At 35.5% G+C, this 18,098-nt stretch overlaps 1 protein-coding gene across 1 annotated transcript; it reads right to left on the bottom strand.

Annotated features, from left to right (window-relative positions):
* Nucleotides 1–199: 199 nt before the first annotated feature.
* On the bottom strand, nucleotides 200–17,471 carry LOC132547949 (gamma-butyrobetaine dioxygenase-like). The gene is made up of 17 exons (XM_060211766.1): nucleotides 17,382–17,471; nucleotides 16,363–16,391; nucleotides 14,283–14,365; nucleotides 13,794–13,849; nucleotides 13,304–13,395; nucleotides 8,545–8,672; nucleotides 8,020–8,159; nucleotides 6,804–6,862; nucleotides 5,668–5,743; nucleotides 5,345–5,389; nucleotides 4,957–5,081; nucleotides 4,312–4,452; nucleotides 1,855–1,915; nucleotides 1,473–1,526; nucleotides 1,144–1,212; nucleotides 771–878; nucleotides 200–307 (listed from the first exon to the last, which is right to left on the bottom strand). The coding sequence occupies exons 1-17, from the start codon at nucleotides 17,469–17,471 to the stop codon at nucleotides 200–202; spliced, it is 1,464 nt and encodes a 487-aa protein (XP_060067749.1).
* Between the last annotated feature and the right edge of the window lie 627 nt (nucleotides 17,472–18,098).

Here is an 18,098-nt window from a genome sequence, read left to right on the forward strand (position 1 = left end):
AGTCTTTATACATTTAATAAATGAAACCTATGCTGTACCCAACCACAAATCTGCAGAGTATCTATTATCCCGTAAACGATGAAATAATGTCTTTTGCTGATATGCTCATTTGTCGAATTTTGTCTTTCCTGCAAGTGTCATTCGATACACCTTTTTGATGATTGTACGACTTTCTTTATCTTATAATATCTGGTTCTGTTTATCGCCAGTCATTATTTCCAATTCTGATGGCAGGTCTTGAGTCTCCCATTTTCTTCGCAAGAACCAAGAGTCTGCTTTTGAAATCGTCTCCACTAAGGTATCCTCCCTGAAAGTATTTGGTATTCACTCACAAATTCAGTCCAGTAGAATTCAAATTCAAAGATACAGACAATAAGTTGTGTTGCTTCATATGATGTTTCTGTTTTTTTCACAGTTACATGTTATTTCGGTGTTCAGTTTCCAGGAATCAATTAATTGAAATCCAAAGTTTGAAAAGGTTAGGGATATTTCAGATGCATTTGCATCATTTGTATTTAGCATCAAATCAAAAGGAAGTCAGCGTGAACAGAGAATATTCATGAACATTAAGTAGGATTCGGTTTGGATGTAGGTGTGCATTCAATTTGTGGTTTAACTGCTTAGCAGAACTATGTAACATGCAATCCTCGCCAGTCAAATAAATAGCCATTGCAGAAAATTCTGAAGTGACAAGGAAAGCATAAACTGATAGAATAATAAGATAAATAAATAAATCAAATCATCCTTGAGATGTATAAACAATTATTCACCTGGAAGTGGCGTTGCCCTGAACCCCCTTCCTCGTACGCGCTCCGTGCGTGAAGCATTCTCCTATTGTTGAACGCAATCACCTCTCCTGGTTTAAGTTTGGTTTCAATCTTAAATTTAAACATTAACATACTAAATCAACAGCTCATATTTTAACATATCTGCAAATATATTTTGGCAATACTTTTTACAGACCAGTTTTTAAATTGACATTAAGTCGAAAACTGAGTATATATATATATACTAGTACCCTAATGTTTCAAGCCGTTATATTAAGAAATGTACATCTTTTCTCGTATATTTATTGTACAAAGTTTGTTTATCACTTTTGTTCAGTGCTTTTATCATCATTATAATCATAGTGTGTACACTTACTGCTTCCTCCGAGAACTCGACCGCTCGTCCAAGAAGTTGGTAAGCATTGTAAAATTCTTCCACATCTTCCTGTAACATATTTTCCATATATAAGCGATTTTGATACTTAATATTTACTGTATTAGGGAATAATGTCTTCAAACTTCAGCCTTCCTAATAGGCCTGATAAAGTGGTTTGTCATCTCCATTTCAAGCTTGTGTTTAATCAGTCGATGCAGAATACTGACAAATACAACTCATTTACTATTTGTAATTACAAAAGGCAAAGTGACATCACATTATGACCATTTATTTATAAAAAATATTTTTGATAAACAACAAATGCTTACCTCCGGAACTTCCAGCGGAGCGTGCATGTACGTGTGCCATACAACCGATATCACCTTCAAAATAAACACATAACTGAAATATGCGTGCCAAAAACCGAATACACACAACTCTAAATACCGTGTAATATATTTCCCCCGAAATACATCGGTTAAATGTTTAAAAAAAACTCGATATTATAAACGTTCATTTTCCCCCTAAAGATTGATTAAATAGATAATCAATGAATTGTTCAGAGGAAAACATTGAAAGACATCTTCAAACACGTTATTTCCGGAGTAAGGATTTATTCTGTATAAAGATATTTTGTTTGAAATAATCTGACTGACAGCAACAAGAAGTAGATATCATTTCATTTTAGTCTGGATAAGTGTATGGTTTTACCTCTCCACGGTCATCAAGGTATATCATTGGTCTTCTTTTGGACATCAGAACAGGGTAGTCACTGTAAACGATGATTTTTATATGATATTACAACATATTATGTGGTTGCCACTAGTACGGAACGCGATTACTATCCAGTGCCATTTGGTTACTAGCTTGTGTTAGGTGGTTACTCATCTTTGCTAGGTAGTAACTAGCCTGTGTTGGGTGGTAATTATCCTGTTTTAAGTGGTTGCTATTTTGTTTTTGGTGATTGGTAGCTTGTGTTACGTATTTGCTTTTTTTTTAAATTTGATGGTTGGTAACCTGTGTTAGATGGTTATCACTTTGTGTTGAATTGTTAATAACCAATGATAGGGGGCAGCAATCTGGGACATAAAATTAAATCCTAACAAAACCACATCAGTTACCTTTTCAAGAAAACAGGACAAAAATCATCCACCAATATACTTTCAAGATAATCAAATCACAGACACTTCAGCACACAAGCACTTAGGACTAACACTTCAAGACAATGCCGCGTGGAAACAACACATTCAGAATATATATAAAAAAAGCTTACAAAAGACTAAACATTCTTCGCCTTGTTAAAACAAAAGTTAATAGGAAGCCATTGATTAAAATATATGTAGCATTTATCAGGCCACTCTTAGAGCATACGGATGTAATTTGGGATAGTTGTACACAACAAGACAAAGATCTCTTGAATCCATACAACTTGAAGCAGCAAGAATCATTACTGGACAGAGATCTGGGACTTCACATGAAAAATTATACAATGAACTGGGTTGGGAAACACTATCGGTAAGAAGAAACAAACACAAACATGTAATGATATACAAAATCATACATGCACAGACACCACAATATTTACAAGAAATTTTAGATCCCTTTATTAACAATCAAAATAATAGCCCCTTTCTTCTCAGACAAACAAGGCTTTTTAACCCACTTTTGTGTAGAACTAATGTTTACTTTGAAAGCTTCTCCCCTCACATGTGCCGCACGATTAATACCTCTTATACTGACTTCTTAAATTTTCCCTCTATTGTATCTTTGAAAAACAACTTGAATAAAAATATAGAATCTGATAGTAGATCTGTTATAATATTTAAAACAGAAGGTAGCAGAAGGGCTAATATTATTCTTTGCCAGTTAAGAAACTCATGTAGTAACCTAAATTATGATTTATACAGAGATCACCTTACTAACAGTCCTGCATTTACCTGCTCTGCTTCAAATGAATCGGTGTCTCATTACTTTTTGGAATGCCCTTTGTATGACAACCAAAGAATCTCTATGTTTAATTCTCTCGTCAACTACAATAATCATTATCATACAGATTTAAATAGTCTTCTTCAGGGCTGTCCTGCTTGTGATGAGCTTACAAATAAATTCATACTTGAGGCTGTTCATACTTTTATTGGGAAATCGCGTCGTTTTACCTTTTATACAATTTAGAATGCCAAGATGTATGCTTTAGTCAACAAATTATAAAATGTATTATTAATTACGTTTAACAACAACTGTGTAAAATATTAATTGACCATGGCTGCTGATGAATGCATATAATGATATTTCTTGTACAAAAGAATAATTCTGTTAATATTAGTTTGTTAATACTTGGTATATATATATAATTACAGTATACAGAAATCCTTGTAATCAACCAATTGCTGACAGATGTGACCATGCATTTTCATTCACATGGACATTTGGTCAAACTGTCAATAATATATTTCTTATATATATGTATTAATTTTTATTTATCATACTTAAAAAATTTAGTGTATGTGTGTATGAGTAAAAGTAGTGTGAAAGTTAAATTCTATGAATGACCTCCCTTTACTGTTGTAGGAGTTACCTCCCTTGCGTTTGTTATTTTTCATTTCTAACTACATGTCATCTACTTTTGGCCACTTCAATGTTTGGAGAGAATTTACATAGGCTTTGTCTGTTAATCAATCCAGTTTAACGTTTACATCTTGTTATAATGAAATGAATGATGGGTTACTTTTATCCTTGGTGGTTGCTTTTCTGCGTAAGGTGTTTTCGAAATTGTGTTTAGTGGTTAATAACCCGTGTTAAATCATTGTTAGTATGTATAATTTGTTTGTCATGTGTTAAGATATTGGTAGGCTGTTTTAGGTGGTTTTTAGCCTTTGTTTGGAGGGTTGCTTGTAAGTGTAAAGTGGTTACTATGTTGTTGCTAGCTTTTTATTAAGTGTTTGAGGAGGCCACCAACCTGGATTAGAAGATTATTAGCACTAGAGATGGGAGGTAACTAGGATTATTAAGGTTGTACCTAGTATGTGGTAGTTGGGTACGAGCCTTCGTATGTAGATAGCAAGTAGTATTTGGTTGCTAGCCTGTGTTTTGTGGTTACTATCCTATATAAGGTGATTGTTCATCTGATTATTGAGTCGCTGGTCTATAACAGGTGATTCACGTACTTACCTGTTGTTGTATTCCATCTGTATAGATATAGGAACCCTACACAGTGTCTTGAACTCGTTGGGATGCTCAACTCGAAACTTTGCCAGGGTTTGATACATGTCCAAGAACCTTGTTACGCCGCCTTTCACAGTCTCGTCAAATCTTATGTGAAGCGATATATTTTATTTTTCAAATTACCAATGTTTTTCTTATTTTTGTTATCATTAAACGCGAAATGTTTTTCGTCTTAATGTCATAGAATATCATTCACTAAAAAAAAGAACATGGAAATATATTTTGCTTATTTTATTAAATTTACTTGGTCTTCTTCATAGCATGCGTTTGAAACCAAAATTCACATATGACACGTCTTTATCCAGAATAAACATGGCTCACAAATGCACTCCTTGGATTACTAAGATGAACTGCCTTTACAGTTATGCTAAATATGTGTTCCAAATTGCTTCTTGTGTTATTGAAGAGTCCAACATATTATGTAAACAGCCCGAAACGTTATTAATGGATTTGTCTTATTGAAAAGTGGTTTTTAATAATGTGTCTTTATAATCGTCTAAATGTTAATGTCATTTTCTTTTTTTATTTTTTTTTTTTTTCATTTTTTTTATTGCACAGTACAGACGTTAAAGGTAAATAGGTAAGACCTACCTTAGACAGTGGAGGAACTGGATCCCAGGCTGTCCTTCATACACCGGCAGGTCTTGGTGGAAGTGTAGGGCCACGCTTGTAAATGATGCATTTACTGGGTCATCAAGCGTGGCTACCTCAAAAAGCTGTAATACCACACACGTATTATGTTAACAAAAGCATACGTTTGCTTAATACGTAATAAAATCGACAATAGAATGTCTAAATAAATAAAAAAAATTAAAAAAAAAAAAAAAAACCCACGAGGACCATTTAAAATCCATAGAGAGAATATGACCAGGAGTGCTGCTACTAGTTCACGGGGTGAATGCGATGAGACTGATTTAACGTCTCGCTGCAAATTATCATGTAATAAAGCACCAATAAAAATGTTAAATGTGTTACTTACATATCCGTATGGGGTGTGAATAATTGGTCCAATTTTTCTGATAACCTGAAATCAGGACATGACATAAATATAATTCAATTCAATGTTATGTGGACATTTGCATTAAATACTTAACACTTGTAAATGGATGTTTTTCATAGTAACTAATCTTGATATCTGAAAAACAATGGCAACAAAATTGTATTGTGCATTTTATTTTATTTTTATTTCATTGCATTTTATAGAAATTTCTATGCAGTTAACCTCTGAATGAGGATTCAAGTGTGGAAACATTTCTTTAATGAAGAAGTTTTTCGTTATGTCTGACAATAATCAAAACCAACATTCTCTAGGTAGTCTCTTTCGATGGGAACATCTGATAACTTTGCTAGCCCATTCTCATTCAGCGTCCGCAACCATCTGAAATACAAGACCCGAAGATGTATAATAATAGACAATTGATGCAACCGTTGTTCTTGATTCAAGGAGTAATCAAACTAGGGGAAGTGGAGGAGATAAAATAAGCGAGATGTTATCCGAACATCATGGTTTTAAAAAAAGCAAAGGTATGAAGAAAAAACCAACAGGATAAGTTGGTAAAAATACGATTAGAAAATAAAAGACAGTGAAGCACTATTTCGAGATTAACATGAATTCCAATTTTAGGAAGGATCACATGCATAAAGAATCTTGTACATAAAATGGATCCCAATGTTATCAGTAATTGATAAATTGACAAGATAGAGGCAATGATTAGATGGAAATTCCATCCGCCGACTTCAGACAGAGACTTTTACTCGAATAAAGTGGACGCCGGTAGATACTCATTCATACAAGAGTCTCCCATATGCTTGTCAATGTTACTGCTCATAACCAGGGATCGTTATATCAATATCATACTTATCACGTCAAACTTTTAGCGCAATTTCTCAACACTTCATGCTCTATCCTTTTACATGTTCGAGCAGCATTTTTAATACCAGTGATAACATATTCTTGAAGATTGTACAGTAGCCATATAGGTGAATAGTTAGATACAGTAGAGACAAACAACAATAAATCAAACTACATCTTACAGCTGTTTCGTCAAAGTCAGAACGTCGGATGAGGAATAAGAAAAGAAATTTAAATCTAATTAAAACATTTTTTTGACATTCATCTACAGAAATATCAGAAGGAAAACTTTCCTCTGCCAATTGTATCCTTGAGGATGTATTCCAAGACGATCATGAATGATACTGACGATTAAAGCTATATGATAAACTGGTCTTTAACTATGGTTAACACAGAGATCTTCTAGCTAGAAAACAAGGCACTTGTGTTAGGATGGTTATAACGCAGGCAAATTTTAGTTACAGAATTTGGTACTTATTGTATACAGATAACAAAGAGGCATTTTTTATTGTTGAACAAATGACAAAAATCAATATTTGAAGAGATTTTTACGAGATTTAGATATTATCATATACTTATGTCGTACTGGTAAAGTGCCTCTTCAGAGTTTTCGACGTCTTTCCATGACATAATCTCGATAGTTTTCTGCAAAGTAACCAAAACAATTACATTATTAACACTAGAGCGCTTTCACGTCCTCAATATATATTTACCAAAGTACCTCGATGTCCATATCATAATTCAATCTGTGTTGGACATTGTTTGTTTAATTGAGCAAGTCATAAATAATATCTACCTTGTTGTTTGTAACCCTATATCTAAATTAGCATTTATTAAATCTTTCCTTACCTAACTTTTATTCTTTGCTTTTGACTTTCTGTTTTCTGATGAAATTATTGGAGCGTATGAATCGAAATTTCCTTTTTCATATCTATGCTACCAAAATATCATATATACCCTTTTATGCCATATAAAATACCTTGGAATGGAACGTCTTAGTGTTGATGATAACAAATTTTGTTGCGTGCCAAGAAAATGCAACATCTTTAATGATGATCTAGCACCACAAAATCTTAACGACTGACGAATAAAGTTCAAATATGTTTACTGGTCTTTACGAATACAGATCATCAGTACAGATGTGTTTACTGGTCTAGACGAATACAGATCATCAGTACAGATGCGTTTACTGGTCTTTACGAATACAGATTATCAGTACAGATGTGTTTACTGGTCTAGACGAATACAGATCATCAGTACAAATGTGTTTACTGGTCTAGACGAATACAGATCATCAGTACAAATGCGTTTACTGGTCTAGACGAATACAGATCATCAGTACTAAAGCACGTGCTTAAGCGAATGTCTTTGTCAGTCTTTAAAAGATAACTTACGAGAGTGAAGGAAATAGTATTTACACAAACACAATTTTGCATCACCTTTTCGTGCAACAACAAAAAAAATGTATTCTTTCAATGATTTGACCCACTGGTTGACAATATCAATTAGGCATATATTTATTAATATTTTAATTATTAAATTTTCGAACTACCTTTCCCGCTGTATTGTCCATTCATTTTAAGTTCACACGAGACAAAATTCGCCATGTCAGCCTATCAGAATACGTTTATAATTTAGTCCAGATGTGATATATTTGATTTCTTTGCAATTTAATTCAAATTAAATGTTTATCTCGATTGATTTAATATTGATTTTACAAAGCGATTAAGAGCAATTTGTATCATTTAATATCATATCTTAGACAAATCATGAAATTGGTTATGTGAAAGCAGTCACCTCACCGTTTTGTTAAAGACGGGTTTGGACTCTTCTTTCTTTGCTTGAAGTTGTTCCTTGGAATAAATGTGCTGCTGTAGGAAATCCTGTGAAAAATGTCCGTGATGAGGTTCCTCCTTCCATTCCACCTGTACATCTCCTGTTTCTATTGTCATGTGATCAAAATAGTTTTCGTTAAAACATATATGTAAATGTTTAGATAATTTGATTTAATATCATTTTGCCACAAGTAAAATGAGAAAGTATTTCCTGATAATCTTAATCCAAACTGAAAATCGAAGGAACGATGGTAAAGCTTGAGCAATAGAAACATTTGAAAAAAATAAGTGCCTTGAGCTTGTTCCAAAATTAACACGATTTGAAATATTTTTTTCAAGTGCTCTTTTTTTCAAAGTGGATTGTAACAAAGCGTTATCTGCTTTACTGACGACGACACCATGTAAATGGTTATACTACTGTATACATGTGAAACCCTCGAACGCAAAACCAATTATCCACCTGTACTGATACCATATTGGTAGATAAAACACCTGTCTTAATTGCGTCTTTAATCTTTAATCCTAATGGGATGTCTGCTGGTCTGGTCCTGAACAGGCCGCTAGACTCCTCTCGACAACTTGCGCAGGGACACTGAAACCGTAGCCAGATACTGTGGAAACTGAAATGAATAAAGAGAAACAAGTAATGCACCTTCGGGCATTTTGTCTCGTATACGGCACAGCATAGCTGTTATATGTTTTAAACAAAACCTAAAACATTTTACCCTACAAATGAAAACAATTTTGAGACCAACTGAGTATCAAATTACAATACATTTCTCTGATAAGTGAACTTTTCGTGATTTTCCAACGAGACATATACACGTCTTCTTTTATCTATAACCAACTGTTAAAATAATATATCAGTTTTACTGTTTTCCCCGGATTTCTAGTTGTAACCTTTTGGTTTTGGGACTAATTAATAAAACAAAAAATCGGACGATCCGGCGGCGACATAGAATGTAGATAACGAAACCGCCTCACTTGTAAGATAACAGTGTATGCCACAAAATGTAAGGTAAAACTAAACACAGTAGCTCGGCAACGTTGTTTAGTTCAAACGATTACATCAGCGGCTCACTTAACATTACATTTCATATACTGGCTCAACTCACATGTATGAAACCCGATCTGAGTTAGACAGTCACGGTCATACGATTATGCAATAAAACCACCCTTGAACGACATGTCGGCAGGAGAAGACCACTTTATTACCTTTAAACTGTAGAGTTACATTTAAGGTAGCACAACAGTAAATGTTCTATGTGATTGTATACATACATTACAGATTACTTCTATTTATATAATTTGGGCATAGTTAAACAACAGTTTTTTTCATGTCACAACATATGGTGTTTGTTTCGTGGATACTGTGTGTGCCGATGCGTCCAGTTTTACGCGGGTTACAATATCATCAATGCTGTTCATTGGATAATGTTCATGAAGTATGGCTTTATTTAGGTCTGCTGGGTCAATGAATATTCTAACTGTTCCATTTTTCTTCCTGACACACACTATACTGTTCACCCATTCAGTTGGATTTGCCACGGGAGAGATGATGCCTCATTTCTGAGATTGCCTAGCTCTGCTTTGACATGATTGCGAAGGGCAACGGGCTGTGACCTCGGAACATGAACAACGGGTTCCATACACTTGTCTATCTTTATTTCGTATTCGCCTGGTAAACACCTTATTTGGTCTCCTTTGACGTCATTGTAGCTACAGAGTATCCCATCCATAGCTAGCTGTACTTCGTTCATCCTCGCTGTGAGTCCGAACTTAAAACAATCGTCTCTGCCCAGTAGATTCACTCTGCTCGCGGTGTCAAGAATCTGAAACTCTTTCTTTTTCAACTGTTAATGTTTGACCATTTACACTGAGATGCACTTTCCAGTCATTGTCGCTGTGATGCTTGATGTTAAACATGCCAGTTTTAAAAACATCTTGGACTGTACACTGATCAAATACATCACTGAGATTGTCCTGACTGACCTCCTGGTTGTCTGTATAATGTACCTTTTTGTTACTACTACTTCCTCTGTCGTGTCCTCTACTAGTGCTCCTGTGTCCTCTTCCTGCACCTCTGTATGATCTACAGTTTGTCCCATGACCACTGTCTGTCATATATTTACATATATTGGACGCCTTTAAATGACCCTTTTGGTCACTGTTGTCACAGTGCTTATTATACGCAGGACATTGTTTGTATTCATGATGTCTACAACATTTTTTAGAGTATGGATGTTCTTCCTTATATCTGTAGCTCCTATCGCTATCTCTCTTAAACCTAGCCGAACCACGTCCACAACTTGGGTGTACCATGTTAACATTGGGATTTGCTGCCCCAAGGTTCTTAAGATGAGCTGCAGTTAATTCAACTTGGCGGCATGCTTGAACTACCTTTTCAAGTGTTAAGTCTGCGACGGGAATTTCCATGAGTTTCTCAGAACATTTCATGTCGTTTACCCTGTTGATAACCATGTCGCATATCAGCCCCTCGCTCTGTTCTCCATACTGACAATGCTCGGCCTTACGTTTTAACGTTGCTATGTAGTCCATGATTGACATCGACTCTCGCTTGATGTTTAGAGATTCTTGTCTTTTAATATTTCTATATGTGTGAACACCACAATGTTGATCAAACTTTCTGAATACAGTGTTTAAGCCATATTTGTCTTCGGCATCACGTGCCTGAATATCAGCCTCCGCGTTAGCTTCAACTGCCGGGGCCCAAACAAATGAATCGTATAATTTACCAACATTTCGTCTGCCCGGCTTATCATCGAGTCCTAGCGCGTCTAGATATATTAGAAAATCACGCTTGTAGAGTGTCCACTCTGGCGCCCCTACCTCCCATGGGTTGAAATTGGGTAAGTTTTTAATATCTTTTCCGGCCATTCTTCTTAAACGCGTGTTTGTAAAGTAGAATCAGTGCTGACAACATGCAATATAACCACGCTTGAACGACAACATGTCGGCAGGAGAAGACCACTTTATTACCTCCAAACTGGAGAGTTACATTTAAAGTGTACCCTGAGAGTAATTTTATATTTAGATATAATGTTAAGAATGCCGTATAAAATAATAATAATGAAAACCCCGTCAAAATCCGTCGCCCCAGTGTCGAGTTATTAAAGCTCAAATCATCATTTCCGCGGAATCGAGGCTCTTCTACTCGTGACGTCATAAGTTCAACAGAAATGGCAGTCAACATGACTGACAGTGACAACGACACCGCAACTGAGAGCGATTTGAGCATGAGTTTTGAGGAGTTTGATTATGGTGTGAATGATATGTCTGAAGACGGAATCCAGCCCTACCGATTTGAACTGGAATTACAAGACGATGTATCCAGTGAGGAGGAAAATGACCCTTCGAAAAGTGACGATCGCTTGGGCAACATAGATTGGCACGTACTTCACTGGGTCTCACCAGTAGTCGAACAGTGAATCGTCGTTTCAAAGAAACAAAATAACATTGGGTGTGGTTTTGGACTAATTTTACTATCTTCAAGTCTCGATCAACAATTTCTGACGTCGGGAAATCGCGTTTGTGCAAGACCATGCATACATTCACGAGGTGTCGGGAATTTTCTTACCGAAGAAGTTTCGTCCGAGGGGAATTTTTCTTTCCAGTGAATTTTCGTAGCACTATGGATATATATAGATAGGGTGTCAACAACCAATTATAACGCTGTGTTAATAATAAAAATTTGATGTTTAAACAATTATTTGACTGGTTTATACCCTAGCACTGGTACGCGTCTGTTGTTAGCCGACAGGCGTGTCGCCTCACAGGTGTCACAATTGTTTTTTCCAGCCACAGAGGTGCTAATTACCTAACCTGGCACAGGTGTGATTATGAGTTTAGATGACATCTCTACACTGTGAACTGTGTTTTCAAATCAAGATTGGTGATCTTATTGTTATTTTTACGATCGCAAAATTAATAACTAAACAACATCGTCTGCGGGAAGATCTAAAAACCAAATACACCTTATACAAACAACATACACACATAACCTATTCTATAAATTCTAATAATTCTATTCTATACTATATAATACTAGTATGAAAATTCTCGTGACCCATTCACTAGGCCTTCTCCAAGTATTAGGCGTTCACGATTACGAAGGAATAATATTCCTATGACCGCCGAAGTCATAGGCTAGCCTATCAATTTAAAATGTTTAGTTGTAGAATTAATAACAAAATATCAACCTAACAAATATACTTTTATTTAATCAACAATCAGTTTTATTTATCGACGTCATGCATCGACACCCCATCCGTGTTAGTGTTAGGACAACCATACACACCGCTTCCCTCCTCGATAGGAAGCCATTTTAGCGGATTTAAGCGCTAATTCACCGACCCCTCGTTCACTACCTTAGATATTGCGAAGATGTGAAGTACTTTCACGTAAATAAACAAAGAAATTACCACGGAAAATCCCAAAATAGATCACAATCACATGTAAAGACAATATGGCTGCATCAACAAAAGCGTTGAACTTATGACGTCACAGGTTTGGGTGCCCGAAAACGAGGTCAACGCCTCTCAGCCAAAGGTGTGTTTTTCAGAAAAGTCGCAATTTCTCAGTAACGGAACATTCCACGGCATTCGCGTTTTCGGCATAGTGTATTTTATGTGCAAAACTATTTTTCAAGGTCAACATAGCTGACCTCTCAGGGTACACTTTAAGGTTGCACAACAGTAAATGTTCTATGTGATTGTATACATACATTACAGATTACTTCTATTTATATAATTTGGGCATAGTTAAACAACAGTTTTTTTCATGTCACAACATATGGTGTTTGTTTCGTGGATACTGTGTGTGCTGATGCATTCAGACGTCTACAGCACTTACTATGAAATAATTTGAAAGTGAAAAATATCAAGCTCAGATCAAAAGTATTTAGTTTTCTGTATACATAGATGCAAAACATAGTGTGCAAAAATGATACCGAATATTAGACAATTTTCAAGGGAGACCGTTTTTAATCTTTGAACTACTACTTAACTACTAAACAATTAAGAAGAGACACAACATTTGATGTTGTGATTTGGGAGCGTGATTAACAAATCACAGGTATACCAATTAATCGAGCTATTGTGACATTACTGTACATTGAAATTTTGATTCGCATGATTTTTTTTCCCTTTCTCAGTATTTTGTTTTTTTTTATTTGTGTTTTACTAAGCTTGTCGTTACAATAATAAGTAAGAAAAATAATTCATTGACTTACTCAAACGATTTACCGTCGTCCCAAGTGACATTTAGCTTTTTCCCGCCATCCACTACCTGCACCTGTTGCACTGCAGACAGGAGTTTGCCATTCTGTGTACAAAACAAGTTTCATTGACGGTAACGTGCATTCAATAAAACGAGAACAATTTAAATTATGTCATGCAAAACACTAATAGGATAAGAACACTCATACATATGAATAATATCAAAGCAGATATGTACCAAAATAGATTATACCTGTACAAAGTATAGATGAATTACGTTTCGACGTGCTGCACGTAAACATATTTGTTGATTATTTTTGCTAACGATTCAGGTAGAAACACAGATCACTCAATATGTTTCTTTAGAGCCAAAACAGACATTTACTGGTGTATAACCTACGTGCATATACGTATCTCACATCAGAAACACGTATGATTACAAATGTATTGCAAATCTGTCGTTTTAGCCATATACATTTACATTTGTGATTTGCTCATACGTACTGTCTTGAGCCAGCGAACAGGAGTAACTCTCGTCCCTGGTCCACTCAGGGTCAATCCTTTAAAATGTAATGCAATTAACCCTTAATAGATATGTATTCATAACTTTTAGAACATTTCATAAAGATATGAATATATGCATATCCACGGCGGCATTGTATACATCCAGGCGTGTATACCATGTACACCAAGTTGATTACATTGGACTATCGCTTAATAATCACATGACTTATCCGTACAGCGTATACAATGTTATTTACTGAGGACATAATGTTATTATAATTCTGTAGAAGAAGTTTTGTTGTGAAGCTGAACTTATTACCAAAACAACGTAGAAACACACTGGTCGCTAACCCCTGAATATAAAACCAGTAAAAACCAAATGGAGCTCACTACGAAGTATAGATCCAGATCTACATATGTAATACAAATACAATTCATATCAGACGGGTATCTTCGGATGTCGTGAGTATTATTAATGTTGTAACATACCGTGTTGAGAGCGGCTGATTGTCTGTCTGCAGACGGATCTCAAGACCGAGTTCAACATGTTCAGGTGAATAAATCTGATTTCTCTTTTTACACACAAAACAGAGATTACCACTCGACTTCTTCACTGTTACTGTACAGGATGTGTGGACTCTCATGTGCTGAACCAGTCTCACAATTATCTACACCCACTGATAATGTATCACCCTTGCACGTTGCTATCGGGATAGAGACACATACTGATGTTATTCTCGTTGCGTGACACAGGTATATGATATGAAGAAATTTTATGGATATTTAATTAAACTGTTTGTCGCAGTAAAAAAATCTACAGATTGTATAAATACCTCTTTTTTTCTGATCTCTACATCTGATACTGTTCGTGATAAGTTGTTTGTCTTTAATTCTATATTCAATCTATTGGCTTTCACCTTTAACGTCAATACAGGAAATATAATGTCATTGTTCTGATGTGACATGGGTAGCAGTACACAGTTTCTCGGTGTAGTCATTGGTGATATGTTTGTTCATAAGATTACCCCATCTGAAAGGTTTTAATTAAAATTTGAAAAATAAATCCTTGGTAAAATTGGTCTTGTCTTGTTGAAGTGGACAATATGGGGTTTCATTTTTTCAGAATGATATTTTAGCTTTGTGTTGGAGATTACTGTTTGGACAGTCTCGAATCTGTGTCTACGCACCATAAACTAGCTTTACAGGAAGTGAAATTTTCATAGTGTTTGGACGTGGTGATGTTGTGAAGGATTTCATGAATTTGCTGAAATGTAAGTAGTTTGTTACTACGACAGTGTTGTTGGTTTTAAGACAGGTGTTCAGAAGTATATTTTGTAGTGTTATGTTGGAATTAGCAGTATTTTTGCAATTTTAGCATTTTTTCAGTTGGTAACCACAGCAATTACATGTTACAAATCAGAGGAAGTTTTTGATTTACACAAATTTTATCTCGCTACTATTAATGTAATTGTTAGGTAGTTTATAGATATATATCCATGTTATTGTTTTTTTTTATAACCAATCTGCTACACCTGTATATCTCAAAAATGACCAATAGTTTCAGAAAGTATTTCAGTGGTATTAAGTGAACATCGTTAATAACATTTACATTATATCATGAGGGTAGATGCTATGTAAGGAGTGAAATGACAAACATTGATAATGATTAAGTATAAGAGAACAAACAAACAGTATGATAAAACTATGATGATATGAGTTTACCTTGCTAATGTGGACCTGATCCCTGTTGATCTATTACTAGATAATGATGAAGCATGTTGATAGATAAATCGAGAACATAGAACACGTGGGAGACATTTTCCAGATACCACTGAATATTGAGTTTGTACTTTGGTCATATTCGAACCTATCCTTTCCGTCTCAATCGCTTCTTTTGTAAGAAGTATTGCTTGTATTGTCTTCCGTCAGTCGCGCCACACCTTGATCAAGTCCAAAGTTTATGCAAAGGACAGATCAGGTTTAGAACTTGGTATCGTAGAGCCGAATATTGAATTAACCTGCAACATACTTCTTTCGTCTTTCTAGCACTCGTCCGTGGTGCTAAGGGTCTTAATCTTGAGACCACGAAGGTGACTGAGGAAAACCATAATTGATCGAAAGAAATGTCATAATTTAGATTGGAAGGTACATTAAGCCACAATTTTGTGATTGTCGTATATATCTGATATATGTAGGCACTGCTGGTGAACTTTTTCTTCCCGATATTTGCCTTAACCTGCATGCATTTTAATTTATTTGAGTAATGACACGATTCTTGTTGTTGTTCTAAAATCCTCAAATAAAAATACGAGATTTATTTGATTATGGGGTCAGTGCACATCCCTATATATATTTTGACTTTTCTTTTCATCACTCACCTCCTAGGCCTTCAGCATCCCCGATCAGTCTTAGTTTTATATATACTGGCTCTTCGGTATCTAACTACAAATCTGTATAAAATGGTACAATTCACTTGTACGTCTTTTGTACAAGCTCAAGTACATTTGCGTATTTTGAATAGTGTCACTATTCGAATGAACTAAAACATGGCATGAAGGTAATGACATACCTCATGGACTTAAAGTTTATGACCGGTGTCTACCACATCAAGTTAAATCTAAACATATAATGCTCATCTTAAACTAGACTTTAGAAAGACGAGCATAAATTCCGACAAATTAGTAAATTCTGAATTCAAACTTTATTAGATTGGATATAGATATCTTTTGCCAAAAAGAAGATTTTCAAACAGACCATGGAAAAGTACAAGGGTAATACTATAATTTGATCCGAAGGGTAAGCGTCTTCTGTTTCATCGATGACACCCGCCAAGTAAGCCTTGGATAATCGAGATAAGTAATATCATGTTCCCAAATGAGAACAAGTTAACAACAACGGGCTTGGCAAGGTATCTGTGACTCTGATAAGCTCTTCGATAAATTCCGCCTCGTATAAAAGAACGTCAAAGAGAAGACACAGTTAAAGTAAACTTTAATTTACAAAAAGTAATCAAGCTTAAGAACACATTTAACAGTTACAGAAATACTTAGCATATTGAGAACATCAATACCTCATAAAACTCGAAAAGAAGGCTCGTTATGACAAGGCTGCTCCTAATTATCTCAAAATGAATTCACAATTTAGAAGGCATGCATCATCGGAGAATCTTTGAAGGACGGGACAGCTGTTAATCAATGTTTGCCTATTTTTGATATCTTTCAATAACATGCCTTATTCGTGGTTGAATTTTGCATTTTACTTCATTTGACTTTTTAAATCAGCCAATGGTCACCATTTGTGAAACAGTATCTATCAACTTGAGCTAATGTACTTACCCTTTGAATTTTTTTTAAAACCCGTAGAAAAATAATCTTGCGTCTTGACTTGATGCGCAGACATTGCCCGAAAAGGTTTGGGATGCGTCGATGGAGGCATGTGATGTTTACTGAGATGTCTAGATTCTGTCTGTATCGCTCAGAATTAAGAAAAGGGTATATCGCAGACGAGGTGAGCGTTTCGCCGACGCATGCGTAGTTGAGCGCGATAGATTCGGTGGGGCTTCTGTAATGGTCTGATGAAGTAAAGTACCTCTAAGTGGTCCTGGATCCACACCTCAATGCCATTCGATACAGATACCAGATCCTCCAACCACATGTCCTTCCACTTCTCAGACGTCATTACCTAATTTTCCAAAAAGTCAGCGGTCGACCGCATGTTGCCATAGTCTGTCGTGATTTTCTCACGGCAAACAATGTTCAGACTCTGGGATGGCCCCCATATAGCTTCTACATGTCTCCCATTCAGCATCTGTGGGATGAGCTGGAAAGAGGTATAAGGAAACGTCAACCTCTCATATCCCCATTACCACCATCCTAACCCAACTAACCACGCCCAGTTAATCGCAGCATTTATAAAATAATGGAAAAACATTCCTTTGGACAAATTAATGATCCCATGAATTCTGTGCGTAAGAGAATCCGTGCAGTTATTCGTACATGTGTTGCCCACACCAGGTACTGAAGTGTCATTTTGTTTTTTCGAGTGTCACCCACTTCGAGTAACTACTGGCGACACAAGTGATTTCACACTGACTTTTCTTCTACAGTATTGTAAAGAGTAGACTTGTCAATTCACATTGATGTAAAATTTTATACAAGTTTCCCAAAATGTCATAGGCTAATGATTGTATAATGTAATTGTGCGTTTGTTATTTCTGAGTATATTTGATGTGTGGAACGATATATCTGTAATAAGGTTTTAATTTGTCATTTCATAAATTAACACTGCTTCAAATGAAATTCCAAT

Source organism: Ylistrum balloti, unplaced genomic scaffold, assembly GCF_031769215.1.
Source record: "Ylistrum balloti isolate Yb309-2 unplaced genomic scaffold, AGI_CSIRO_Ybal_v1 Utg369990, whole genome shotgun sequence".
Lineage (NCBI taxonomy): Eukaryota > Metazoa > Mollusca > Bivalvia > Pectinida > Pectinidae > Ylistrum > Ylistrum balloti.

What these genes read in the sequence shown, in the direction of transcription:
- LOC132547949 (XM_060211766.1), bottom strand. Translation starts at nt 17,471, where the DNA reads ATGACGTCTGAGAAGTGGAAGGACATGTGGTTGGAGGATCTGGTATCT. An exon ending in CTGTTCGCTGGCTCAAGACA is followed by an intron (nt 13,396 to 13,793) that starts GTACGTATGAGC and finishes TTTTGTACACAG; the next exon opens with AATGGCAAACTCCTGTCTGC. An exon ending in TTCACACCCCATACGGATAT is followed by an intron (nt 5,082 to 5,344) that starts GTAAGTAACACA and finishes GTGGTATTACAG; the next exon opens with CTTTTTGAGGTAGCCACGCT.